We start from the raw sequence: 27,515 nt of genomic DNA on the forward strand, positions 1-27,515 counted from the left end.
GAGTTTGCAGATTGTTCGAGCATCTACTTCACAAAGAGAAGAGCAGGTCCCTTGTGCAAGTGTGACTGTACCCCAGTGTTCCAAGACAGCCCAGGCTAGGAGCAATGTTAACAGTGTTTTTGTGAGGGCTAAAGCCCCTCCTGTTAGAACTGGCCAGATCCTGAGAGATGCTGAGTGTCCTCCCCATTTCAAGAGATGGTGAAGGCACTCGGCATCTTGCAGGCAAAGGCAAACTGACCCGCTGAATTCCGTATCCCCTGAAAAATAGTTTAATTTTCAGTAATTTAAAAAAAAATAGAAAATGTTTTCTCAATTCAGATAATATCTGTGCAATTAATTTAATCAACAAATTCCTATTTATGTTACAAAAAAAGTTTAAGTCCACCAGGAAAATGGTGAAATTCGACAGAAGTTACAGTAGAGCTGTTCAAGCAGAGCATGTATCCAAACTGGGACTCAGTACATCTGTAACTCTTGCATAAACATTTCCAGACTCCCAGGGATTTTGCTGTTTTTTCTTGCATTTCACTTGTTTTATAAGACTCTAAGCTAAATGCAATGGCCCACACATTAAATATACATTTAGAATAAAACTGCAAAACCTCATGGCTTTATCAGCATATGAACTGAAATAAAATATTTACATGGAATGTTGAGCTCCATTTACAGAGACTGTTTCCAATTACAGACTTAGTAATCTCTTTAATAAATGATCACATTGACAAGAAATTTAAAAACTTAACATCCCTTTTCAACCCTTTCATAAATATATAAAGTTGCACTAAATTCTTTTTTCTTTAAACAAGAAAGCTATATTCTCTTTACAGATTAACATGAAATAATGGTTTCCTGTTTGAATGCCACAGATGGGATGATCTGAAGTCAGCAAGTTCCTATACACATTCTGTACTTACAAGACATATTCACAACACAACACACAGGTGGTACTTGGTCTTTACATCTGTACTCATTTCCTGCATATCAGTAGTAAGTAAAGAAAAATACCAAATTATCTATATTAAAAATACATCCTCTAATATACACATCCTCTAATTTGACACATCAAATCTTACAATGGGGTTTCCAACTGTCTGACTAGTGACAAGGATATTTTTTACAGTGAACTCTACAGCATTAATTTATTTGTGAGTGGAGACAAAATACACATTTTTACTACTAAAAAGTATCACTACCTACTCAACAATAAAAAGAATTAATCTCTTTCAACTGCTTCTCAAATGTCCAAAGTTTCCTCACGGTTTGAAAATTTCGGATGGGAAAATTGTTATAAAGTGTGCCAAAAATATTTAAAATCAATTTAAAGGGGGAAAATTTATTCTCTACTTTGTTGCTATTCATATCCTTTTGCCACTGATTTTACAGAAGTTTAATTCCAAAGACTTTGAAGTTATATACATACTAACTCACATTTTTTCCTATTTAAATAATTATTCCCATGACTTTTCTTTGTTGTGCCACAGAGCATGCGTGAAAGTATTTTCAGTCCCTGCATGCTCACAGCTTCACTATTAAGCCACTGAATATATCTTTCTTTCCATGATTATTGCAAAGGAATACTTAAATGTCTGTACATGTAAGACAAGGTTCACATCTAGAAAAGTAAAAACACATTGATACATAATTAAAACTATGGTGTCTTCCTCATAAAAATGTTGGTCACTTTGCCTGTTTCAGTTCTCTCCAGCACTTAAAGGACAGTAACTTCCAAGTGCTGATGTGCTCATTTATGGGAACAGTTATCTTAAAACCACTGAAGTGCTGATCTACAGCATCAATTTGTATCTTCTGCAAACTCTGTGTTAAGAACACTCAACTTGGAAAGACACAGATGATGATAAAGAGGTGTTTGGCAGTTTTGCTGTACTAGTATTAGCTCACTTTACAGAGCACAGTAAATCTCTGCTTTAATCTGACTGTTCTGCCCCAAACCGTGGGCAGCAGAATTGAAGACACAGGAAAACAAGACCAGTTCCAAGTGCATGAAGAGTAAACCTGCTGCTCAGTAGAGTTAAAAGCCCTCCTCCCAAGAAAACGGCCATTGAGTAAAGCCTAACCATGCCCAAGGTTTAGATGCTGATACAACAGCAGAGGTTTTGTCTGCTTAAGACATTACTAGGAGTGCAGCCAGCTGACAGGAACCCAGAAGGTCTCAGTCTCCAACCTGTCAAAAGTTGTTTTAAGCTCACTGTAAGCTGTAGCGAGGTCATCGTTGACTATCACCTTGTCAAATAGGTGGCCATACTGGCTCTCCATCACATGGGCAGATTTAATCATTTCATGAAAATCTTCCTCCTAGTAAGAGCAGTGCAATAAAGATCAGTGCACAGCCAGTCCATAGCAACACTGCATAAACTTTCTGTGTTAAACCTGGTCTAATTGCTTACTTCTTATCTCATCAGGAGATGGAAACTGTACTTTTAATTTAAAAAAATAGAGATTACCATTACAAGTGATCTCAGAGAGAATTCTGATGAGTTGACTCAGCTCAACAGGCAATTCTTTCATCTCTCCCTTTGTAGTGACACAATTAGTCACTGCACAGTAATTACGGAGACATTTTCTGTTAGCAGCACCAGTGGAAAATGTTTCTAGCTGTTTTACTTTGATGATACATTTAAAGTTTCATTATGTTAATCTCAGCTTGCTATTAGCACTCCATGAATTACAGCACAGCCCTTCTTCTTGTAAGAGCTATGTAGGAGTCATCATTCTATGCCTTGTTCGATCTGGCTTAGTGGATTTCTCTTCATGTTTGGGGAGGGAACAAATCTTAGCAATTTGTTTAAATGACTTTGAGAGATGAAACCTGTCCTAACTAAGCAATAGTCTGAAGGTTGCTCTTAAGAACAAACTCTTCTTTTTATACACCACAAACTAACATTTTCTTATGGAATGTAATTTCCAAGCTATTCCAAAATGCACATTCTACACAGATAGTCTGTGACTATATCCGTGACTCACTTTGAAACAAAACCTAAAAAATCTTAAGTAACACCTGAATGAGGAAAAATGATACATACTGTAAATACAGATAAACAGTCTAATGATGATCAACTTTACTGTAGATTCAATTAAAATATGATTTCATTATATTACAAGGAAGCAAGTATGTTAATATTGGGTAAATTAAATTTTTTTCTGACTACTGACAAGAACCAGCATTTGCTCCTTGCTTGGATCTCTCTTCTTCTTTCTTACAATGTTCATTTTCCTATAGCATTTAAAAAACCCTCTATTTCTCTTATCCACAAATGTGGGCTTTTTATTAAAGTACTATTTACTTTTTCAATTGGTTCATTTTCCTCTAAATTACACCACTTAATACAGTTGAAAAAACAAATATATTCTTATATTTGAATAGAAACATCTAAGCCCAGGTGCAAATTTTGTAAAGGAAATCCACAGCATTATCTCTTATAAAGATGCTCGCTCTGAGGAGTTTCTTTAATGACATAAAGTCAGAAGACCATGGAAACTGTAAATACCCATGAGCATATCAAACAATGAAAACACCACAGTAAATGTGGAATGTGAGAGAGGCTGAGAAACAGCAAGATGCTTGTGTAAGCCCTGACACAAGTGCTTCAATGAGAACAAGTGATCACCTTTATTTTCAAGGTAAATTGCTACAACAAAACTCTTAACAGGTTCTTATGTTTTACCATGTGTAATGATACTTACTGTAAAGGGTTTTGCAGTTCCCTTATCATCTTTACTTGAAATAATCTTGGCATTTTTTCTGGTTTCTCTCAAACGGTCAAGTGATGGAGGTTTTATAAATATAACAAATGGTTTAAACTCATATGTCCGCAAATGTTTCACTGTCTGGGAAGAGGAAAGATTTTAATTAATTAGTTTATTTTGCAAGATGGAATTTACTGTAATAAAAAGAAACTCCCCACTGACCAGAATAAACGCATAAAGCATTTCTAGGCACGTATTTTTCATTTACTGCCATCCTGCTCTGCTGACCAGCACTGATTCATGTAGGGAGAATTTTCAGAATGGTAAGAAAATTTTTCACCAAGGGTGATCATTGGTCTTGATTTTCACATGGCTGCTGGTAAACCCCATGCAGTCGGGCAAAGTTTGAGTTGTGTTCACCAGTGCCACTGGCAGCAAGAGGATGGAGGAGAACAGCAGGTGTTCAGGGGAGGAGGTGAAGTTCAGCCCATTTTAGCAAGAATAACCCTTTCTGTACCCATGAAAATTAGCAGAAAGAGGTGTCTGTGACACTTGCTCACAGAAGGTCAATGATTTTTCTCTGCAATACTGTGTGCCCACCACACAACTCCCTGCTGTTCATTTTCCCTGAGTGACCTATGTGTGGCGTTAGAGGCAGGTCTCTGATTCTGTTGCAGCACACGGTGGTAGTATGGACAGTCAGAAGCTTTCTATCCTCTCCACACTGCCACGGTCCACAGGAAAATCCCATGTTGGAGAGTGGGATCCCAGAATGGTTCACAGGCTTGGTTACCCAAGAGAATTTAGTGCTTTGCACAGGGCTGTGTGGGACAGGCAATGGTCTCATCAGCTCCTCTCCTCCCTTGGCATGGGCTGTGGCTTCCCCAGCCACTCCTCTGCCAGTGCAGCCCCTTCCCTGCTCCCAGGGCACAGCCCCGCATCCGAAACTGCCCCGGGAGCTGTGCACGAGCTGCCAGGGTTCAGAAGCCATACACAGGCCACCCTTGGAGAAGAGTTGCTTTGGCTAGATTTCCACAAACTATCCAGCTTCTGGAAGCACTGTGGTTATTAGGAGCAAAACTTTCCCAGTGGAGCTGTTCAATGGGGTTGAAAGACAAGGTCAGTGCAAGAAAAAATGGTTTAGAGAGGAATATTTTTATCAATTATCCAGTCAACATCACATTTAGTGCATTCCTTGACTCACGTCCACCCTGCATAGAAACCCTTGCCATGAACAGTCCAGTGAAATTTGTGAGAGAGAGTTGCTGGACTTGGTGGTAACTCAAAACTATTTTGAAATTAAAGTTTCAGAGACAATCTCTTGCCCAATCTAACAGAAAGATAAATGGAAATATAGGAGCATTCTGTAATTAAATCTTTGGTATTATGCTGCAGGCTTCAAGTTCCCTAATTTACTGGCTACTTATTTATCTCCTTTCAGAGAGCATTGCTGAGATAAAGGTAGCCAGCAAACCCACTCAACAGTCATTCAGTGTGGGATAATGTACACCTTTCTAGAAATATCTTTGTCCCAGAATCCCAATATGCAATATGGAGAAGTACAAAAGACATGCTTACTTACATGAGGTTGCACATCCAACAAACAAACTTTGTTTTTAGCTAGAACTGAACGAACAGAGTCTAAACTTGTACCATAGTAGTTGTTCTTATACTCGCCATACTCGATAAACCTGTGGCAGAAGATGAAAACAACTGGAATCATTTCCATTTTCTCCAGAAAAAAGGCTTACCAGTTTTCTTTATAAGATTTAATTCAGGGGCAAAAATATTTTACTTTACATGAGAGTTCTGTCGTGTTTTATAAAGGAAATGCTGTCAAGTACTTCAGCATGTCAATTTTAAGAAATCTTCTACTTTACTGCTTTCAAATCAGTAACACCTGCTTGTATTACAGTTAAAGAGAAAAAAGTACTGTAGTCCAACAGCCCACTAATGTTTTCCATCACCTCTTTTTCTGAACTAATGCAATGCAATAAAACAGTGGATAAGCTAAACAATAGAAACTACTGAAATTTCATTGCACACTCCAGAATATCCAAATTCTCTGTCTCTGAAGAGGAGGAGTGATGACGGTGCTGGTGGAACCAAGGCGGCTGGTTATTTGCTATAAAAGTACAAGCACGATTTTCCAGAAAAGCAAAGCACAGTTTGCAGTTTCAATAAAACCCACAGCTTTGTGTCTAATACACTTTTGCCCTCTGAAACTGGGGCAGAATTTCAAGCTACAGAATTTTACAGGCTGCTGGAGAGCATGATGCTACCATTGTCTCTTCATTTTAGTTTACTTTCTGGAGAGTGTACAGGCAGGGGCTTCACTGTAGATCTCTAAATTCAAAAGCAGAGGAAGTGCCTGGCCTGAAAGAGAGCAGAACTACACAAACATTGACTCAGGCACGTCTGCAGCACTTCCACAGCCCCCCTTCCCTAGAGCTGCAATGCTTTACTGCTATAAGATGCTCTACTAAAAAATGCTCCCCAATCCTAAGCACCTACAATTTCAGTGTCTCCTCCAGGAGCTGAGGTACTGAAACTACTTGTAAGCTTAGAAACTGTTGTGTTTTGCACATTCTGATTTTTTTACTCTGTGTTTTTCCCTAGCTGCTTGTATAACAAAATGTCATTTTAACACATCTTCAAATCACTGCAACTTATACGCACTTTGACTTATTATCTAAAATAACCAGCCCCATTTTATAATAAACCATTGTTTTAACTGCAGTTCTAGTTAAAAATTGCTTCAACATACTTGTTATTCTGTACGTCTGTCTCAAACAAGTGCTTGGAAATGAAAATGTATTCCACACCATCACTTTCTTGGCTTCTCCTTGGACGGGTAGTGTCTGCAGTTTCATCATATTAAAAAAAAAAAAAAAAAGGAAAATATTCACAAAACAATATAATTCAAACCAGTTCAGGAAAAACTGAAAAGCACAAATTCTTTGTGCAATACTAAGCACAGCACTTCCCTCGCTTCTGAAGCACATATGGGTGCTCTGGATCTGGTAGGCAGCACATAAGTACATGACAGGATTGAGTTTAAATGCATGGAGGAAAAACAGGAAAAAACCCTACTGGACAAGTATCAGATTATCATTTTTATTAACTAGTGGGAAAATCCAATAAAATGAGGACAGCTGAATAATAAAAGGAACAGTGGTCCATAACAATTACCCCAGCCTTGCCTCTTGTTAAACTTATTAGCATATGAGACCATAAAGGGAAACAAAGCACACCATCCTGATTTATAAAATGTTATGTTCATTAACAACTCTTGTAGCTATAGTATGTGAAGCATGGTAATAAAAATATGGGGTGTGAACTTTATGTTTTAGTGCCTTTCTTTATCTGGCGATCAAAATAGAATTCCATTTTCTTTCAGTAGCCTTGTATTATTTGCACTTCTTACTTTCCCCCAAGTAAGTATAAGGGTTTTGCTTATAAATGAAATTTATTTGTGGGTTGTCACTTATGATTAATGAACCAATGAAAACATCCTATTCTGAACAAGTTGAACACTACAGCATCGTGTATTTTCCATCACATATGGACATAAAAAACCTGCTTGCAGCAAGACAGTCTTAAATGTCATTTGATATATCACTCTTCTTCTTAGGCTGACACAAGGAACATTTCCAAGACAGGAATCCCAAGTCCCGACTTACTGAATTTCAGGGAGAGAGATTCCTTTACATGTTTGTTTTAAGTTATAACCACACATTTGGAAGAGAAAAGAGAACGCAGCTTGATGAATACTGGCAACTTTTGCAGAAATATTTCTGGGCAAATGATTGCATATACTTCAATGTGTTAAACATTTTGGGAACATCTAGCTTTTTTGTTGTTTTTGCTTTCAATGCCCAGTGGAAGCAAATACATGCAAAAGAAATGACTTGCCAAACTAAATGCATTAATTTTTCTACTTAGCAAATTCATTCATATATATATACTTCACAGAATAGCTGCTCTTGCAAAAAAACTGTGACAGACTCTCCCAAATTCAGAATGTTGGAGCCATATCTTTGAAGGATCCCTATAGAAGGTACAAGTAGAAAGCAAACCAAGAAATCAAAGTCTAAAACTGTTGAGTTCTCCACATTAAAGAAAACCCAGTAAAGTATTGTAGAAGTTAACAGAGCACAATGTTCCTCAGTTTTATAACAATCATACTACTTGGTCTGAGAGGCCAAAGAGGAAAAAACATTCCTAAATCAACTCCTCTGAAGCTAATCAAAGGAATTTAATTTATTCACTGGATTAAAGTGTTTATCATCAATCTTCATTTTTCAGCCTAAGAGATAAAGGGCAGTTTGCTGAATGCAAGCATTGGTAACAGAGTACATTTCACTATTTTACAGCCAAATCCAGGGTGTTGTTCAGCTGAATTTCATTTACTAAACCTCACTGACATCAATCATGCTAAACTTCTACTGAAAGCGTACTGCAACGCCTCTGAGCCAAAAAGCTCTATCAGTTTAATCAATGCTATTTAATATATAACTGCAGCAGCACTTTTAAAAATTAGAAAAGTAATTTGGATGCCAAGCATGCATTTAGAACCCCAAATTTGAAAGTACCTTAAAGGTAATGCAATAATAAAGGTTAATAATGCAAGTATATCACTAGAGAATAGAGGTGCATTTTTACTTACGTGGCACTGTTACCCCGTAGTGCTGGGTATCACTGATCAGCAATTTCCGTTTAAGTTCATTCAGTCCAACCCCTACAGGACCTGAAAGAAATAAATTGTCCTGTTTCCCAACAGCCAGTTGTCTCTCGTATTCAGGTGCAAGTATGCTCCAAGATAAGACTACATAGCCTATGACTGCTTTTTAACATTACTGCCTTTTAATGAGTGATTTAGAAACGCCCATGGTTCCAGCCCCTCCTAGAATATACAGAGCTGACAAATTTCAGGGGATGCAGTTGGCAGTGACTCTGTTCTGACTTTATTACTGAGGAAATATCAGTGAAAAAAAAAGTTGCCAGCAAAGCTGGCTTTCTTTTCTGCAGCAACTACCCACAGTATGCACCCACCTCCATCTCAGCCCTACCACAAACCCCTGCATCCTAACCTGCAGCTTTCCAGAACAAAAACTGGTTTGGCTGTTTATTTTGCCAGAATACCCCAGCCTGAAGGTAAGGAGGATCCCAGCTGGCATGTGCAAAGTGCCCCCAAAGCCCCTGCACCCTATGTGTCAGCACAGTTCACTCCCTCCTGCTGCTTCATCCCTTGCCTGCACCAGATGCCCCAGGGGACAATTGCTTCCACCTTCTCATGCCCCGGGAGCACTGCTCCTTCCAGCCCCTGCTGCATGCAGGAACACTGCCCAGCTCCTGGCTGCCTGCAGCTGTCACCATGCACCTTTCGACTGCGTGAGGGTGGCACTGCATGGAGAGAGGAAGGAAGGGCAGCGCTTGCCAGGTCACAACCCATTTGGGATGTTTGGGTTTCTTTCTTTGTTGTTGATTTTCTTTTAAACTGTGCTTGTCTCCTGCCTGCTGTCTGAACAGGTCCAAAGCAAATGTTTCCTTCTTCATGAGACTGCCAAAGAGAGACCACTCTTGGAAAGAGGATGGCAGGAAGAAACAAAGACTGCATGGAATTTTTCTGACCTGTCTCCTCCACCTCCATTTGAGTAGTGCTGTACTAGAAGCTACTGCACAAGACGTTCCTCTTGGCTTTTGAGCTGTCCCTAATTCCAGCTGTTTGCCAGCACCCCCTTAGGTCTCTGTGAGGGCACTCTGTCCTGTGAGGTCTCAAAGGCTCCACAGGCACTCGCTGCCTGTCCCCAGGAGCCCTTTCTGCAGGGCTCCAGCCTGCCTGCCCACTTTGGTGACAGGGCCATGGTGCTGTGTGTGAAGAGAGTCAGCTCTGTGTGTTCTTATGTTTCTGAGAGTGGAGAATCTTCATTTCTACAGCGCCAGGTCAACAGCAGAAGGCAAAGGAGAATGAGTCATTGGAACCATATCCCAAATAATGTAAGGATAATAGCTGTGGTTTTAAGGAAAATTCTTGCACATCTAGTAAAAGTGACACATTTATGTATGGATGTGTCACTTTTAAGTGACAAACAAAGACATTTTAAACACTGTAAATACTAAACCTAATAAACATTTCAATGTAATAGTGTTCTAACCACTACTTTCTAGTCAGAGTCCAAAAACAGACTGATGCTTCAGTACCTTCAGGTGCCTACCTGTAAAAATGACCATACACCCTGTCTGGAGTTGAAACACCTAATGATGAAAAGCAAATGGTTGCTAATTTGCTACTACCCCCAGACTGTGGTCCTGCTGTAGAATCTTAGAGTTTCCACATTTAAGGTTTCTATGCGTTCACATCAGTTAAACACACAACTATATTTCAAGTTCCATCTCTGACCTTCCTGTAAATTAATCTATCAGTATGTATAAATGTATATTTAATATGGTGTACAGCAGCCTCTACTGGTACATGTCTGCAGAGGACAGCAATGTGTTGTGTAGATAATGGCATTACTTTTGTTATAATTTAACTTTTTTTTTTCTTTTTATAATAGTTCAGCTATGTAAAGCAAATATGGACTTTTATAGGAAAAGTAATGAAAACTCTTACTATACCCTAGCAAAGTAAACCAAACCAAATGTAATTCAGTTTTTAAAAATCATTCTATCACTTTTAAGCAAAAAATTTTTCCCATCAAATCCACACAAATATTATTTCCTTAGTCTACATGCTGTCAAATCAACAGTATGCTTTAGCTCTATTTATACATATAGAGTCCAGGCTTCACTTCCTGCAACACATGCTTTGGAAACTTAGCTTAACTCGGTTTCCAGACCACAACTTCACTACTATTGTCTCACCTTCCAGATTAACATTTAAAAATCTACTGAAAGGTGTAGATTTTTCTTTTTCAGTGCTGTCTTCACAGAGTTCTCATAACTGTAGCATATGGACACCGAAGGTTGATTCCAGCTCAGAAAAGCCATCCATTATGTGGATTTTTATACTACCTCCTCTCCCAAGTGTAATATACAATTTCCTTCTAAATATTCTATTCATTTTGATGCAGCAGAGAAAGATGCCAGTTTCTAATAGTTATGAATCTGAACACAATTTGAATTCAAAAAGAGAATAAAGTGTTAGGATTTAAAAGGATAATCCTGATTCTTATAGTCAAATATAAAGCATGCAGGATCCATGCAGGATCTGCAGTGTAGATTTGGTTTACTATAAATCACCCCAGGCAGCAATATTTACAGTTATGCTGACAGATTTAGAGATACTTTGCTTACTTTTTTAAAGGAATATTTGTGCTGCTTGCTGTTGCATGTTAAGTCATGTTAATGGCCAAAAGTGGACCTCACTGACTACCTCACTTTATTGAGAGACATCTGCAGAATAAACTACCAATCATTAAAACTTGCACTAAATTTTGTACCACTCAGACATGTCTGAAGAAAGCTGAAAAAACTGTAAGTTTAGGTCTTGGGAGGGTTAAGCCAACCAGCCATTCTGCACCCATAGACACATAATGAGCTCTTAGGAGTCTTTTGGAAAGAAAAGGAAACTGGTCTTTCAGAATAGATTTTGTGAGTTAGATGACAATATCCCTGTGGGGATCACAAGAACCCAGTAGGAGACATGCCTTCAGAGAGGCTCTGTGGCTCAATTCCTAGTACACTACAATGCAATGACTGCACACGCATATCTGACTGCAGCTCAGTGTGGTAGGAAAGGAGAACCTCATCATTTTGTGTTTCAGTACATTTTAACAAGCAGTGGGAGTGCATTTTGGACTTGCAGTTCACTGAAGTAGGATCAGTGAGTTCATATTGGTGTTCTCAGGGGCAAAGCTAGGGACTGTGTTACATCCTATGTGTTTGTTCCTGAACCTTGCTGGCTTTCCCATGCCTTCAATCAGGAGATTTTAATGCAGATAGCAATTATAGGTCTCTTTCTTCACTGTCCAGTTAGTTTACTGGTAGTAGCATGGCCATGGTAGGCCATTTTCCTGCATTACTACTGTAGATCAATTAAGACTCTGCAAACCACTACTGACCATTTTAAAGCTAAGTCAGGAGATGTGGAGAGTTAAAAGACCCTTTCATTTCATCCTCTTTTGCTCTAAATAGACCTGGCGTCATCATAACTCCTTCATGATAAAACCAGAGGTGACAGAAGAAAAAAAAGAAAAAAAAAAGAAAAAAAAAAGAAGGAAAAAAAAAATCTACGCAATACAACAAATAGAAAGCTTTTCCAGTCCCAGATTCCTTTCCTTTGCAGTAGCGACCAGAAGCACATCTTTGTGGGAAGTTTTGACAGTCTCTTTCAGGGACAGAGGCTTTTCTGATCGTGTCAGACAGCAATAACAGCTTCTTTATGGTTACACCCCTCTGGTCCTTGCTTCCACCACTGCCACATTGGACAGGGGCATCACCATGGGTGAGCACATGGCTCTGAAAGGCTCTGCACACCTCTGGTGATCACACTGCATGCACAGAACAGTGTGTGTTCTGGGAAACCAGTGCTCATGGTTTGTAACTGATAACTTCACTTTACCCTGCCCCTTCAGAAAGCTCTGAGTAAGCTGAAACTATGCCAGATAAAGTTATTGCTTGTAGCACATTCATTCTGACTCTAAGGAAATAAAATTTATGCTGCTCTGGCTCTTAAAATTAACTACAACACAAGACTTTGTGAGCAGGACTTTTCCCTCATTAATATAAATGAAAATCCTAGTGTCTAAATAATACACATCATATTAGAATAGTCTACCTTTGTCTGATAGGGCTGAGAGGTATGTAACACTTAGAATGTAGGCAATATTTATGATGGAACGCTTTAAGAACTTCTTGGCAGTTTGGAAACAGTAAGTTACTAGAAGCAGATTGATGACATAATATTGGATAATTTTGGTTTTAGCAGACTCATCACAATCCTAGCAATTAAAAGTACACAGGAATGTTTATATCATTACTGCTTCAGATGATGTTATTATAGCCCCAAGGATCTGCAGGGCTTTATTCATGAACTTACATTTTCAGACAAGGTAAAATCTTGACAAACTGGTTCACTGAACTGACCCTGAGAGTAGCGTGTATCACACAACAGGGCACTGAAATTACTGCATGTGCAATTCATGTTCTTTAAATTAGACTACACCAATTCAAAATGAAGTGAAACTTGTTTCAAAGCTGTCAAACTCCCTCTCCCTAAAAGCAAAGTCAAACCCAAACCTAAATGTCCCCTTTTAAACAGTAAATTATCTATTTAGACCTGGCATAACACAACAGACATCTAGTGTAGATGTCTGCACCAATTACAGCTATAAATTAATTATATGTCCCTTTCTTTCCTGGTACTACTATACAAATTATATTCAATGTATTATATGGAACGCTGCTACTGGCACACAAAAAGCTTTTAAAATGTGTTCGCGTCTACTATACCTGTATTGCTTAGCTCTGCTAGTTTTTCCACATTTTACCCAAGACATTTTTATGGTGTTGGCCAGACTTAAGCTGCTCTTAATATCCAGAGAAAAAACATTAGAATTACTGAAGTCCGCAATAAATTTCTGAATTGCTTTTGTTACTGAAAAAGCACTCTTTCTTCATTTGATTTATTACAACAAAAATCAGATGGAATCTCTACGCATTCCTTAGATCAGACATATGCAATTTGTTATAAAAAGTCTACTTATCACACCTTTGCACTACATTCTGTTGATGTAACTGTAAAATCAACTCAACCATGTTATTACTTGTTGTATATAACCCACAATCTCACAGTGATCACACTAGTAGGTGGCTGATTTTTAGTGCTGGAGAGTGACAAAACTGTTTATTAAAAACTCAATTTAATGTTCCCTTGGATATGAGCGATATAAAAACACAGCTACTCAACAGTTCCTAACAGTCCCTGACAGAGGGTCATATTTCTCCGCTCTGCTGCTTTCAGAACACAGGAAATTTTACTAATGAAGCATTAGCCTATGTGTTACTGCCAAGGAAACAATAATCAATGAGACATTACTCACTCATAGCGATGGTTACTCATTACTCATGGGTACTCCAATTGTTACCTTTCAAAAGCTTAAGATAATGCACTTTCTCTCTTTGTGGGAGACTGAAGTTATGCATTTTGATTATATAATAAATGCTGTGAGGAAGCCATGGCAGTGACAGGTTACAGAAGAACAGAAAGCTGACTAAGGGTAATATGTTGACTATTTAGCAGCTATGCTTACATTCATCCTTGGCCTACAGAGGTCCACCTTGCCTCCACCTCTCTTACTACTTGTCCATTTCCTTTTTCTAACACAGTAGGTGGTTTTGTTTCTTTCCACTTCTATTGTCTGTCTTCATTGACCTCAGGTATTTATCCCGTTTTTGGTTTTTTTTTTTCACATAGATATATTGATTGATCTCTAAGAGTGGAATATCAACATAATTCTTTTGAGTTTTAGGACAGCTTGACTGCTGCATCCAGATTTCTAACCATGGTAGCTGTATTTTAATGTCATCTCCCCTTCGTTTAGGAAAGCTTTAAACACAGCCTCCCAAAGCATCCTTATAAGCAAACTGAGATGTCCTGTCTAGAAAGGTGGACTCCTAGACAGGTGAAAACTGGAGCAGGTTCAAAGGGAAGGGCTCACTGATCTGTGCTCTACAACTCAGTATAAGGGGAGTTCCCTGGAACATACCCTGTTTCACATCTGTACCAATGACACAGAGTGGGCCCTTTCAAAGCTTGCCCATGGCAAGACGGTGATACAAGAGACTTGCTCAAGGGCAGGGCTTCCATCCAGAGAGCTCCAGGCACAGGCTGGCAGAACTTAGTGAAATCTGATGAGGACAAAGTTCTGCATTACAGGCTGGGGACTGACTGGCTGGATGACGACGACCTTGGGGTTCAGATGGGCAGGGCTAAGCATGAGTCGCCAGCCTCACTGGCAGCAATGAAGAGTGACAGGAGACTGGGTTGTATCAGCAAGAGCCTGGCCTGTAGATAGAGGGGAATGATTCTTCACTCAGCACTTGTCAGTCCCTTGTGAGGAATATTCTGTCCATAACAAGCCCTGCACTAAAATACTGTTGATAAACTGGATCAAAGACATCAGAGGGCCTTGAAGATCGTCAGGAGCTAAATCACACGACCGCTAAGAGAGACTGAGGGGATTTGGCTTGCCTAGCTTGGGAAAGAGATGTCTTCAGGGGGACCCTCCAGCACCTTCTGACACTCTCTGAAAAGATGGAGCCCACTTCTTTACTGAGGTGTGAGGTAAGGCAGAGCAGACATAACCGGAAGACAGGTTCCCAAAGTTGCTGCCATGAGCAACCTGCTCAGAACCTGGTGTTAATCTCGCTCAGTGGGAGGCTGCACCAAGTGAAGTCCTGAGATCCCTTCCAATCTAAATGACTTTATGGTAGGCATTGTGCTAATCAGCAAGTCTCTGTTTTACCACGTCAAAAAACAAAACAGGACAACTTACCAACCAAAACAACAAGCCTGTATTTGTCATTAGGTTGTCGTCTGTATTTTGCAACTTCTTCATAGGTTGGGATATCTGCTGTATCATACTGATCACTCTTCTTGCACTCATACATGGACTTGTTTGTTTTTTTATCTTTTCTGCTAAGACGAAAGCTTCTTCTAAAACCAGCTGCAGTAAGAACAGGGTTTTTTAAAGTAAGAAAATAAGTCTTCTTAAAACATTTGAAAACAGTCTCTTCCAAACATTCAGGAATTGGAGCATGGAATAAAAAGGGTATTATAAGTTTAATAAGTCAGGTCATTAGAATGCCATTTCCCGTGTTTTTAAACTATATCAGGTAGCTATTTAAACTGCCAAATTAAGATTACCAATAAAAACATAACCTTTGTAACAACAAACTGCAAAATATAACTACAATAAATTGTTAATATATTTAGATTATTTAGACAATTTGAGCATCTTATTGATATATATACACAAGGAAATTCATGCAAGCTGGAATCTCACACCACATCTAATGCACAACTATTAAATCACCATGGCACACAGACATCAAATACAACATAGGATAGAAACACATCTGGTGGTTGAAAGGGTTAATGAGAATTAACTCCTTGAACAATTCTGTTGTGCTTAGCTCCATGCTGATAGTATATTAAAAAAATTGCATTAAACCTTTCCTGAGTATGTTTAATAGTCAATCCAAGCAATAGTTAAATCACAAAATACTAGAAACGTCTTAGAAAAAACAGTGCACATATTATGAAATCGAAAAATCTATATTTAAAATTGCAACAACCATGTGATATCTATTGTGCCTTCTAGAGAAGACTTGATATTTCACATAGCTTTTAAGCACTCTCAAAGGAGAAAATTATAGGCCTTTTCAAGCAGAACAGCACGAAAAACTCGTTTTATACATGTTAAAAACTAATTTACTTCTCTGTTAATGATTACCTCAGAGTTTTTCAAAGAAATCCTTTATATTGCATTACATTAAAATTTACTTGTATCTCTACAACACCGCTTTTGTTCTGTAAGGAAGTACATGAAAGACTGTGAAGACTGCAAAGCTGATTTCACTATCTGGTGGTAGCAGAGTAAAACACAAGCGATACTTTAAATACTGGAAAAGTTGTGGGTTTTTTTCTCCAGAACACTTCATAGGACAGTAAATGTGTAAACTTTTGGTAACCCCAGATTTTCATCAAAACGTTTTCTTATAATAGCACTTATGTTTAGGTATTTGAAAAGTAATCATATTACAATTTCTTCTTCAAAGGTAATATCATGCAAGTTCAAGATTCAGTTCTGCAAATATTTAGCATCAGTTCTGAAAAGAACTGCTACAAGGCTTAATAATGGCTTAGCATTTTGCACACATACAGTTTCATTGAGCATAAGTCATGATAGAACCTGGACCATAGAGGATACTAACCAAGTTATTTAGTTGATGTGAGCCCCTACACCTATGGGAATCTACAACACAAGCATACATACAAAGATGAAGAAAAATTTCTTTGAGAATACCCATGATGTCAACCCATTTACATTCAAAATATGAATAAGTAAACTGAAAATCTATGACAAAGAAGAGCTAGCATCCACAGAAAGGGCAGATGATATTTTTTAAGAAGTACAGTATAGTCTAGGAGTAGGAGGTGGACTGGCATAGAAAAGAGATTAAAATATGAGATATGAAAACATAACGAAATAGATTGGGTTATGTTATTTTATTATTTAAGTAACACTAACACTGAAGTGACTTCAGTCAAAAATAGAAATGCTCTATTAGAGAGCTTACATATCCTCACGAGAGCCTGGGATATCTTGCCCTATGGTGAAATCCATCACAACACAAGAATATTCTCTTAATCATAACTATGCCTAAGTGTATAGACAGCTATATAAAGAAAAGTTAAAAGTAGCTCTAGCAATATAGACTACAGACACATGAAATGAGTTACAAGTTTCCTGAGGCGTCACCTAAAATGCTCCTGATTAAAAAGACCCAAAATCCAACAAAAAAAATTGCCCAAAACACTGAAAATTATTCTGTTTGTTGCATTTTTTCCCTTTACAATCATTTTATGGAAAAACAAAAAAAAATAGAGAAAACTAAAGAGTAATTCTTTACCATTGACTACTAAAAAAAAATGGTTTAATGGTTTAAAAAATCCATGTATCTGGAAAAGGTAAAAAGAACAAACGCGAGAAAAACATAGAAACCAGAGTAAGGCTGACTTCTCTGCAGTGTGCTGGTGAAGATGCTCTGTAAAAGATGCTACTGACTATTACAAGTTGTGATATGCTGTTTGCTTTGCTACTTTATGATTACTGTAAATTTGAAAGCTTTTTAAACTGATCCTCAAAGTCCATCCGAATAGCCCCATACAGAAGCCCAAAAAAGTTTGCTTTAAATAGCAAGAAAATGCTTCAAATCCAAGAAAAACATACAATTCCAAAAGGAAGGATGAGAATGTTTAAAATATACCCAACACAATTATGGTACTACTGCTGCATTCCTGAAAGCATCTTCATTCTTCATTCGCTCCTCATCTGCCATTTTATGTCCTGTCATATATGGCTTTTCTCTGACCTAGAAGCTGTTTTATAGAAATGCTAATAAATATTTTCTATTGAATGTCTGCATTTGTAATTGCATTTTATGCTGGGAACTATGACTGCACAAAAATATTAAGTTGAACTGAAACAATATTGTACTTTTAAGGAATAAAAACATTTATGGAAAGGCAAAAAATATTTTACTAATGTTTGCATACTTTATAGTTTTGAAAACATGAAAACCAAACTTCATATATTTAAATTAACAATAGAGCATCATTAAAATATAGTGATGATTACTACAGAGAACAAAACCCAATACTAATATGCAATAGAAAAATTATTTAGGTTAAAAGTAAATTTCTATAAAGAACAAAAGGAAAATGTATTGCTTGCCTAGAATATTTGATAATATAAACCTTGATGAATATGAAAAGAACTGTAGGCTACACTGTCTGTGGAATATGGATATCAGCAGAGATTAACCTTAGTTGCCAAGTATGCAGACTATAAAATAAAATGGGAAAATTCTGTCACTAAAGGGACATAATCTCCTGAACACTGAGAAGGTTGCACCAGCTCACTGGTTACAGCTACACGACTAGAAGCTTACTGAACATGCAAACCCATAAACTACTGCTGGAATGTAACAGATTTGGTGAAATAAGAGCAGGGTCTGGGAAGAAAATATTAAGAACAAATGTTCTCAAACTACTGATGTCTTCAAAACTTGTACATCTCAATATGAAATAAAAATAAAAAGTCATTACTAAGAAACCTAATTGAGGCCAAACAATCAAAGAGAAATCACTTAGATCTCTAAGAATGAAAAAAACACCTTAGCAGAAAGTTTGATTTTTTTCTTTTAACCTTTAGCAGTATACATTTCGTCATCTCAGAACAACATCCTTACACTTACACAAAGAAATCCACTGGGGTCTCACACAGAAATCCTAACTGAGAACAGGCAATGTGTGAACCTGCCTGCCCTGCAATATTTTAAAAGGATGATGATGTAAATAGCTGTGCTTATTTATGTTTAATGACATAATTGTGAAGAAGTAGATTGCAACTATGTTGTGTAAATTTCACTCCAAATATACTAATAAAATGAGAAAGTTAATTTCTCAAATTCAGACAGACTACACTAACAGGAAATAATAAAATATAAATTCATGCATGCTTCATAAATTCACAAATAAAACTCCAGATTGCTATAAAGCACTTACATGGGCTTTTGCTAATTTTCATTCATTAAAATAAGTGCTTAAGTGTGTGTTTGAATTACATATGTTCTTCACTGAATTTAATTTTGTCGCACAGTGAACAACTTCTATTTAATTGTAAGTGCATTTAAGAGCACCCTTTGTATTCATATTACTGATAAAAGTAAGTTTGGTACCACGGTCACTATCTAGGTTTCTATGAACATAATATTTTTACTGGATATTTATGGATATTATTTTTCCCAAAAAATATTGGTATTTTTTTTACACTGGCTCATATATTGAGGATTTCTATTGTAACACAGGAACTGCACAAACACAGAGCAGACTTCTTACTCTGTGTGCTTCTGGACTGATTCCCAGCTTGCACATTTAGACAGGGTTAATAAAAATTTAGATTATGTCTGGCTTTTAAAGATGAAATTGAGAATAGTAAACAGATGATATTCATCTATATTTACTGTATGTTCATAAAGGTTCAAGCAATGTGACCAGAATTTAAGCTTGGCAAAGGCAAACTACTAACATTTTTCTCAGCAATTCCTCAGGAAATTACAGCAGAAACATATGATACCATACTGTGGCTTAAATATTAGAATTTGGTGGAAAATCGTTAAATTTATCTGAGTCACTTTAGAGGAGAAGGCTCAAATTAACAGCAATATAGTCTTGGATATAAAAGATTTGACTCCAAATGGTTGAGACATTCTGCCTTCTGAACACTCTCTTGCTGTGCTCTTCATGACCACCTTGTATGTGTCTGAAGCACACATCCTTTCAGAGAGGGTCAGGTGTCCAGAGAGTAATCTGGTTCATGGAATGAAGTGCCAGAGCCATATATATGGTTTTTGAAACAAGGAGACACTGGAGTGCAGTTTGAATTATAAATCATTGTGTCCTGTTACTGCATGCAAAAGAATGGTAACATCAACTTTCAAAAGCCTACCTGTGTGTTCTTAAGATAGGAAAATTTTAAATGAATGATTCTTAGTGATGAGTTCCAAGGAATCTCTAATTTCTAAACCAAAAAGCTACTTACTCTCAATCAGTGAGATTGAATATTTGTGTTCTTACCCCAAAACTGGTCCTAACATTAGTTTTTTCTGCCTTCTGACTGTCCTCTCTGACATCTCATTCCAAAATCACATACCTAGCATGAGACGGCTGAAGGTACCACCTCTGGACTACTGACAACATTCCACTATATGGAAGCTCTCAAGAAAGAAACCATTGTCTGAACTGTACTTAGCAATTTTGAGTAATTTTTGTGAAGTTTTGCCTAAGCAAACAACAACCCATCTTGATTTTTTTGTTTTTTGTTTCTGGGACAACATTAGCTTCTTTCTCAAGACACCTCCTTCCTAAGATGGGCATATCTTTTTGGTAACTATGGACCAAAATGTTTCAGAAAAAAAGGCTATAGTACCTAGGAATGGTGGATTCTGTTCTGATACCTTCATTCTCAAATAAAGCAGCAGCCCACTAAGACCTGATTGCAAAATCATGATAGTCTCAACTTAAGAATTCATGCAGTATGTATTTACATACAGAAAGAAAAGATGGGGGGCAGGTGCTGTTCCTGTTTCAAAGAAATTATTTGGTAAGGAAAATTAATTTCATCTGTAATGACATCCAAATTATAATTTTCCAAACATACCAAATATTTCAATACAATTATAATTCAGCATTAATTTAGCTGATTACTTAACAAAGGTAAGAAGTGTATTTTCAGCATGTTTAGATAATCACAAGTTTCACTAGTACAGGATGGAATTATACTACATTAAGGTTTTGTTAAAAAGTCAGAGTTCTTTCAATGATATACTTTGTGTGTACCTGATGTAGTTTATATACTACAATTAAAATCATTAAAGTGCAATGTGAAAACAACTCCAATTTACAGTCTTGGTCTAGGATGTTTCAGTGAGCCCACTGGCTTGGAAATACTAAAGTACTTTGACAAATTTCTCCCCACTCCTCTTGTCCGTAGGAGGATGAAAGTCTTGGGAAAAGGGCTGGTTGCCACAAAATCTGCTCCAGCCAGCCTTCAGCTGGCAGGAACTCTGGACAGTTTCAACTAAAATATTTTTACATAGGTTTCAAAATGGCACAAATTAAAAAGTTGAAACATATCATGGAACATTCACCTTTTTTTAAATGTTACTTTTGTTTGAAATTTGGAATCTTGAAAATGAAGCCAAATTACTCTTGCCCCTCCTCTTCCCCATTCCCCGCAATGATACATTGAGCTCAGACTAGCTTTAAAGTTAAATTTAAGCTACTGAGTTATTATGACTGATATTTTGTAATGTGGAAAAAGAAGTGGTGCCTGCAAATTTGCTCTGTATTCTGAATAATTCCAAAATGGTTATATAGACAGGTACAAAGAAAAAATGCGTACACAAAACTCGAATAAAACCTTGAGAGTGTCTTTAAAAATGTACTCAAAATTTTCATGATACAGAAACCTTTTTGTTTAATTAAACACATAGCTTGCTTCATGTACTTTAAAAATTTTGACTAAAATCAAACCAGTATTTTAATAGCCTATGTTTAACCAGGTAAAGGCATACACTACATAAACCCTTTATGTCAAATCCAATGAGCCATGTTTAAAACCTTAATATGCATGCATTTGTCATGCAGAGTAAGGACACTGGTATGCAAATTACCCTCAAAGGCAAAGTGGACACAGTAGCTCCAGGGAAAAGAAGCTGAAAGAAAGGAACAAAATTGTCTTTTGTAACCAATTGCTCACCTAGATAGGATCCACTGTTGTGACCAGCACATTCAGCATCTTCTGGACGAAGGGTAAAAGCATACAGAATAAGAGCCAAGAAATAAAGCAGAAGAGTTAGAAGCCCAGCAAAAAATACAGAAGAATTTTTAAAATGACAACTGTACAAAGCATGGCATTAAAAAGCCTTCAATAAGCCATTTTCTTAAAAACATAAAACAATATTTATTGTTTTATATTTTAGCTGGAGATATTCTTGGATTTTGCAGCATGCATACTGATCTTTTCACCTTTTCAAGCAAAAGTTGTGATGACAACAAACATTCTAAAAAAAATTCTAACACTGTATTGTTCATGTTTTATCAGTTAATAGAAAATATGCCACTTAAAAGAAAGCAAAACAATTTGATGTAAATCAAGCTTTTTAGTAAACTATACATTATCAAACTTTAGCTTTATGTTTTGGCTCACTGGATTAGACAGAAAGGTTTTTGATCAAAAACACATCCTCTCATTTAATGTAAAATAGCTATAATGTATATTTTTACATGCCAGAGGCCCTTTGATCAAAAATACGAGCTATAATTTTTAATGCTTTTATAAACAAAAGTCTCTTAAGTAAAAAAAAAAACCCAAAACAAACAAACCAAACAAAAACCCACAAGAGATCAGCTGCTATTACTTTAACATATGCTGCAAACATAACAATAACAGGCTACACTCAGAGGGAAAACAGTAACGATGATACCACATAGATGAACCTTCTACCATCTCAGAGAAATAGTCTGTCAGTATTAATTAGAAACACAAGACCTCTCATGGCCATGTAATCAACTCAGAACCATCTCTCTCCATCCCAGCCCACCCAAGTGCTGCCAGTATTATTCTATCATACTGCTTTTTCATACATATCTTGCAGAAGTTCAAAAGAGAGAAAGCAATTTAAAACAACAGTTCAAATTCCTGATCATTAAATGAAGCAACTAGGAAGATTCTGGTATTTTTATCTACTTTAAAACATGATTTAATGTATTTGGTGGCAATATAAAAGCATCATATGTATAACATCTCTTAGAAACATTGAACTATATTCAATATAATTCTAAACACATGTTCTCTAAATAAAATTATTGGGCTATTCAGGGAAACTTTTATACATGTACCTTCAATTTCCTCTGAGAAGCACAAAGGAGAAATAGGAAAGGAAATCATTAAATGGAGTGAAAACATAACTTAAGAAAGAAAAGTTAAATCGAAGAAGAAAAATGCACCTACCACACTCAACCGCTTCCTCATCTTAGAACAGCCAAAAAGACAAAGTATTATTATTTAATACTTCATAAATAGGAAAAAAGTCAGGTATGTAAGCTACTCTCAAATTCTCTTGACAGCACCTATTATATTGAGGCATATACCAACATACCAGCAGTGAGTTTAACTACACTCAGAAAAGGATGTAAAAAGGCATTGAAATACTATGTGCACTTTAAACTTCCCACATGTGATCCTTCCACTATTCATTTGGTAGAAATGACCTTACCCTGTTGTCATGGAAGATTTGGTATTAAATGCAAAGTTTGTTAGTTTGAATTGATCAGTCTTAACCTAGAATTTCTAAGAATCACTGCAATGAATATGATCTCAGTATTTTTCTGAACTTAAAGTAACAGCTGGGACTGCCCTTCAAGATAGATTCTGAAAAGGTTTTTTGGTTATGATTTTTTTTTCTTGTTTTTTTTGAAAGTCTACAATTGCAGCTGAAAACATGCTGAAAGAATTCATAAAGTCTTGTAATCTTTTCTCTGACATTATCCTAATATAATAGATCTTTCTCCTTACCTACAGTAAATCAATAAATTTCTGCTGCCTTGACAGTAGAAAACATACATTTTTGTAATCATCTTTGGGGTTATACAGAAAAGCAAGATAAGTATAAGGAAATTTTGTTCACAAAGATATTATATACTAAGATTAAAATTTACAGAGAGATTTAACAATCTATTTCTCATTCAAATTCTCTTTAGAATGTGGATAAATACGCCTAAAACTCAAAAAAATAATTTCAAAGACTTTCCATGAAGCATGTATTTTCTCAGAATTTGAAAATATATTCAAGAGCTATTTTACAATCTTTTATGCATAACTAAGGTACAAAACTAAAGCTAGGTGAAAATTCTCCTGCATATATGACCACATGGAAGAGCTCTTCTCATTTCATGTCATGAAACGGACATAAGAGTTGCTTCTGCCGTAGGAAAAATACCATTTTGTACAATGATTTCTTGGTATCATTTTTCTTGAGGACTTACATTTTAAAATATTAATTTGGAAGACTTTTCTGAATCTTATTTAACGTTTATTTCTATGGTCAAGGCAACCATATGGTTGAAATTGGCTAGGAAGTCCTCTAAGGTGAAGACTCCTTGGTTGATAACATCTCGTGTCTTGAAAGAGTGCAGACAGTTTTGTGAGTTGAAGATGAAAGTATTGGATCTATTTTTCTCTCTTGACCTTAAAAGCTCCCAGGTCTTGACAAATGGCCTAAGGCTGCATCTAGAATGGCAGGCTGGCTTCCAGGTACTAACTTGTTTCTCCTTCTCTGTGATGTATGACAAATTTTGCTGTATTTCCATTTCCATGACTTTCAATAGACTGCAATGTATCTCCTGAAAACAAGTCAATAATGCTCAAGGCCAATTCACACAAACAGATTTTTAAACTCTCCTGAATTCAGCAAAGTTATTTGACTTAACTAATGAGTGTGCATTTTAAAATACTGTCTGGTGGATGGTAAGCCCTCATTTATGAACATGAAAACCCAGACCAGGAGCAGAGGAGGTTGGTATGTACACATGGACAGAGGTCTGGACAGATGTACACTCGCTCAACCCTGACCACTGCAGACCTCACAGGAGCCCTGCAGGTGTGGTGGAGTTACAGCATCAAGGCTAAGAACTCTGAAAGGAATCCAGGCTTCTGGGCTGCCCCTGCCAGGAAAGGGAACACGCTTATCCATAAATGAAAGACATTAGGATTCCCAAGCGAGTCAGCTGATCCCAGAAAGCACAAGCCAAAATGTCTACAAGCTGAGGTTAAATGTTGAGATAAAGGCATTCTGAACTTCTTGTGTTTTGTTAAACATCTTCCTTCTTAAGACTGCTCTTAACTTTCTTGGGCTACTCTTAAGATTGAAAATAACAGTCTGTAATGAAAAGATCTTGGAAATCACAGGGTTTTCATAGCTTAATGCAGCTATAAACATGTAGCTTCCAGTTTGAACTTTACAAGGAACTTTACCAGAGCTATTGCCTGTCCCTAGTAAAGTCAGAGGTTACTTGCCAGGAAACTTTGTATTGTGATTCACCACTAAATACAGCTCTGCGCATCTCAAGCAGTGTATGCATGCAGCAAGTATGTGCCCAAAGTTTCAAAGTTTTGAGACATGAAAAACTGGGCCCAATACAATTTCACTAAATTGAAGTGGGCTGAGAAAGGAAAGATCTTCAGCTGAAAGGAACAAATTAAAAACTAAGAGGTCAAAGACTAAAGAATAGGAAACCTGATGGGAAGTAGGAAAACAAAAGCAATAACAAAATGAAAAAAACCCCAAACCATAAGGCAGCATGGAACAAATAAAACACTGAGAAAAGAAGAAATACAATCAATTAAATGTATTGTGGTAAGAAGGGAGAGGAAGTTCCAAAGAAAATAGTCATGAAACAGGTTTATGAAATGACAACAAAGCTGTAACAAGACAAATGGGACAAAAGAAGTAGGAAACACAAGCGCAATGGAAGCTTAGGTGGTTTTATTCATTTTAGAAAGATTTCAGCATAGCCAATAATGCTAAACTATAACAATGGAGACCAATATCATACACACTGTGTTTTTGTATGTATTTTAACTGAAATGTAATCAAGACTTGGTGTGTAGGGGCCTCACCTAAATTGTACTACTTAGGAAGCTCAAAACCAGGGCCACTTCCAGGAACATTCTCAACTCTTGGGAACAGTCCAGAACCAGATTAAGGTTTTTACCTTTTGTTGACTTTCTTTCAAAAATATTTCCACCAAGCAATTTTACTCAAATGTTTCTCAATCTAAAATTTGATCCAGCAGTTCTGTCCTGGTTTCTTATCACAAACCAGTTGCATTATTCCTTAAGCTATACTTTACTTTAGCAAGCAAGAAACTGTGATGTAAAATGGTCAGCATTACAGCAAATACAATAAACACAGTTGCTTTTTTAGTGATGAACAGCCCCACATAGCAATCAACATTTATACTGTTTTGAAGGTTTTTAATCTATGGAGTTTTGTAGATAGAATGATACATTCTGTTCATGCAACAGGGAATTTAAGACGATCAAATTTAATTCTCTTATAAAACTATCAGATAACAGTATCTCTAAGAAGATAATTTGGAAAATGAAGAAGGACAGTCTTGCAGTGAAGGACAGATCCATTTCCAGTTCTGTCTCACGTGACCTTGACTCAAATGTCATCCAGCTTCAGGTTTCCTTAATTTCTCTGTGGTGGCAGGAATTTAAGATTTGTAAGGACAGAAGACTTCTGAACAAAAATTCTAATGTGCTAATTTAACTCTACAGGTCTGGTTTATTTTTTGTTTATACTCGTAACTACCTGCAGGTGGGCAATCAAGTTTCAAATATGAACACAGAAAAATACTGAGAAGAAAGGCAGAGTTAAGATTGTGCAGCAATTATAACAAGCACAAGAATCCCACAATGCATTTATCCTAAATATTTGGTCTTCAAATACAAGTAGTACAAAGCATTTATTCTTTCAGCTTTTTTAAAATTTTTTGTTGGCAGAACATAATCTTTGATTCAAAAGACACTCAACTATGGGTAAACTGGGTTACATCTTGTTTGAATGAACACCATTTGGCTGCAGTTAAGCCTTTCCTCTTGCTCACACAATGCCAATCACATATTGTAAATCACAATTGGAAGTAAAATTGGTTTTAAACCTTAGAAAAACTATACGGTGATGGCTTTATCACAGTAAATATTTACATTTAGCATTAAGTACACAGAACAAATGTATTTTCATGGAAAAGACATCTCTGAACAACTCTGTCACATATGCTATATACATATACTAAACTGTACACACAGGGTATGGGTATACACGTATACATATGGATACAGTGCACAAGTTGACAGAGCTTACAGGCTACAGTAGTATAAAATATAAGGTTACCAGTAATTTTCATCAGAGACAACACATACATAATGTAAGAATAAACACAGTAACCACTGTGAAAGCAAAATTATGCTGAAGGAGTATAATTTCTTGACTGATTATTGCAGTTTATAACAACTGCAGAATAGTAAGTTATTTGGTTGTTGTTCAAATAATTGTTTTCCTTAAAAAAAGAGGTTATCACTTTTGTCTACAAATTAAAATAAGCTACACATGCAAGAATGACCAAACCTGGTGGCAGTATCTATTACAGTCAGAGCATGAGTAGTCTTTGTATTGCATTAACAGACTGGGAGCTATTAAACAAATCTTCCCTGTACAAAGTCTCACGTCACTCCAATTTAGACAACATGCAGCAACAGGAGAACTGACAGAGGCAGCTCTGGCTGACAAGCTGTCCAAGCTAAGATGGCCACCTAAAGCTAGGAATGCTGTTAAGTTTTACTGAGGAATACCAGGTGAGTAGATTTCAGGAGCTGGCATTCAGCAGCAGCTCACAAGCTCAGACACACGGAAGCCAATTGCACACAGGCAGACACATCTGCAGAACC

The 27,515-nt window shown here is 36.8% G+C and overlaps 1 protein-coding gene across 2 annotated transcripts in view; it reads right to left on the reverse strand.

Moving 5' to 3' along the window:
- Positions 1–324: 324 nt before the first annotated feature.
- The window catches only part of MPP7 (MAGUK p55 scaffold protein 7), a 146,689-nt gene continuing 119,498 nt past the window's right edge, over positions 325–27,515 (reverse strand). For both annotated transcript variants that reach the window (XM_063414352.1, XM_063414362.1), the window contains 6 exons: positions 15,207–15,377; positions 8,375–8,455; positions 6,473–6,566; positions 5,288–5,396; positions 3,703–3,846; positions 325–2,313 (listed from right to left, as the gene is read on the reverse strand). In XM_063414352.1, coding sequence (XP_063270422.1) covers positions 2,134–2,313; positions 3,703–3,846; positions 5,288–5,396; positions 6,473–6,566; positions 8,375–8,455; positions 15,207–15,377 — 779 coding nt within the window. In that variant the 3' untranslated portion in view covers positions 325–2,133. The remainder of the gene's footprint in view (positions 2,314–3,702; positions 3,847–5,287; positions 5,397–6,472; positions 6,567–8,374; positions 8,456–15,206; positions 15,378–27,515) is intronic.

The sequence above is a fragment of the Prinia subflava genome, chromosome 1, assembly GCF_021018805.1.
Source record: "Prinia subflava isolate CZ2003 ecotype Zambia chromosome 1, Cam_Psub_1.2, whole genome shotgun sequence".
In the NCBI taxonomy this organism is placed as follows: Eukaryota; Metazoa; Chordata; class Aves; order Passeriformes; family Cisticolidae; genus Prinia; species Prinia subflava.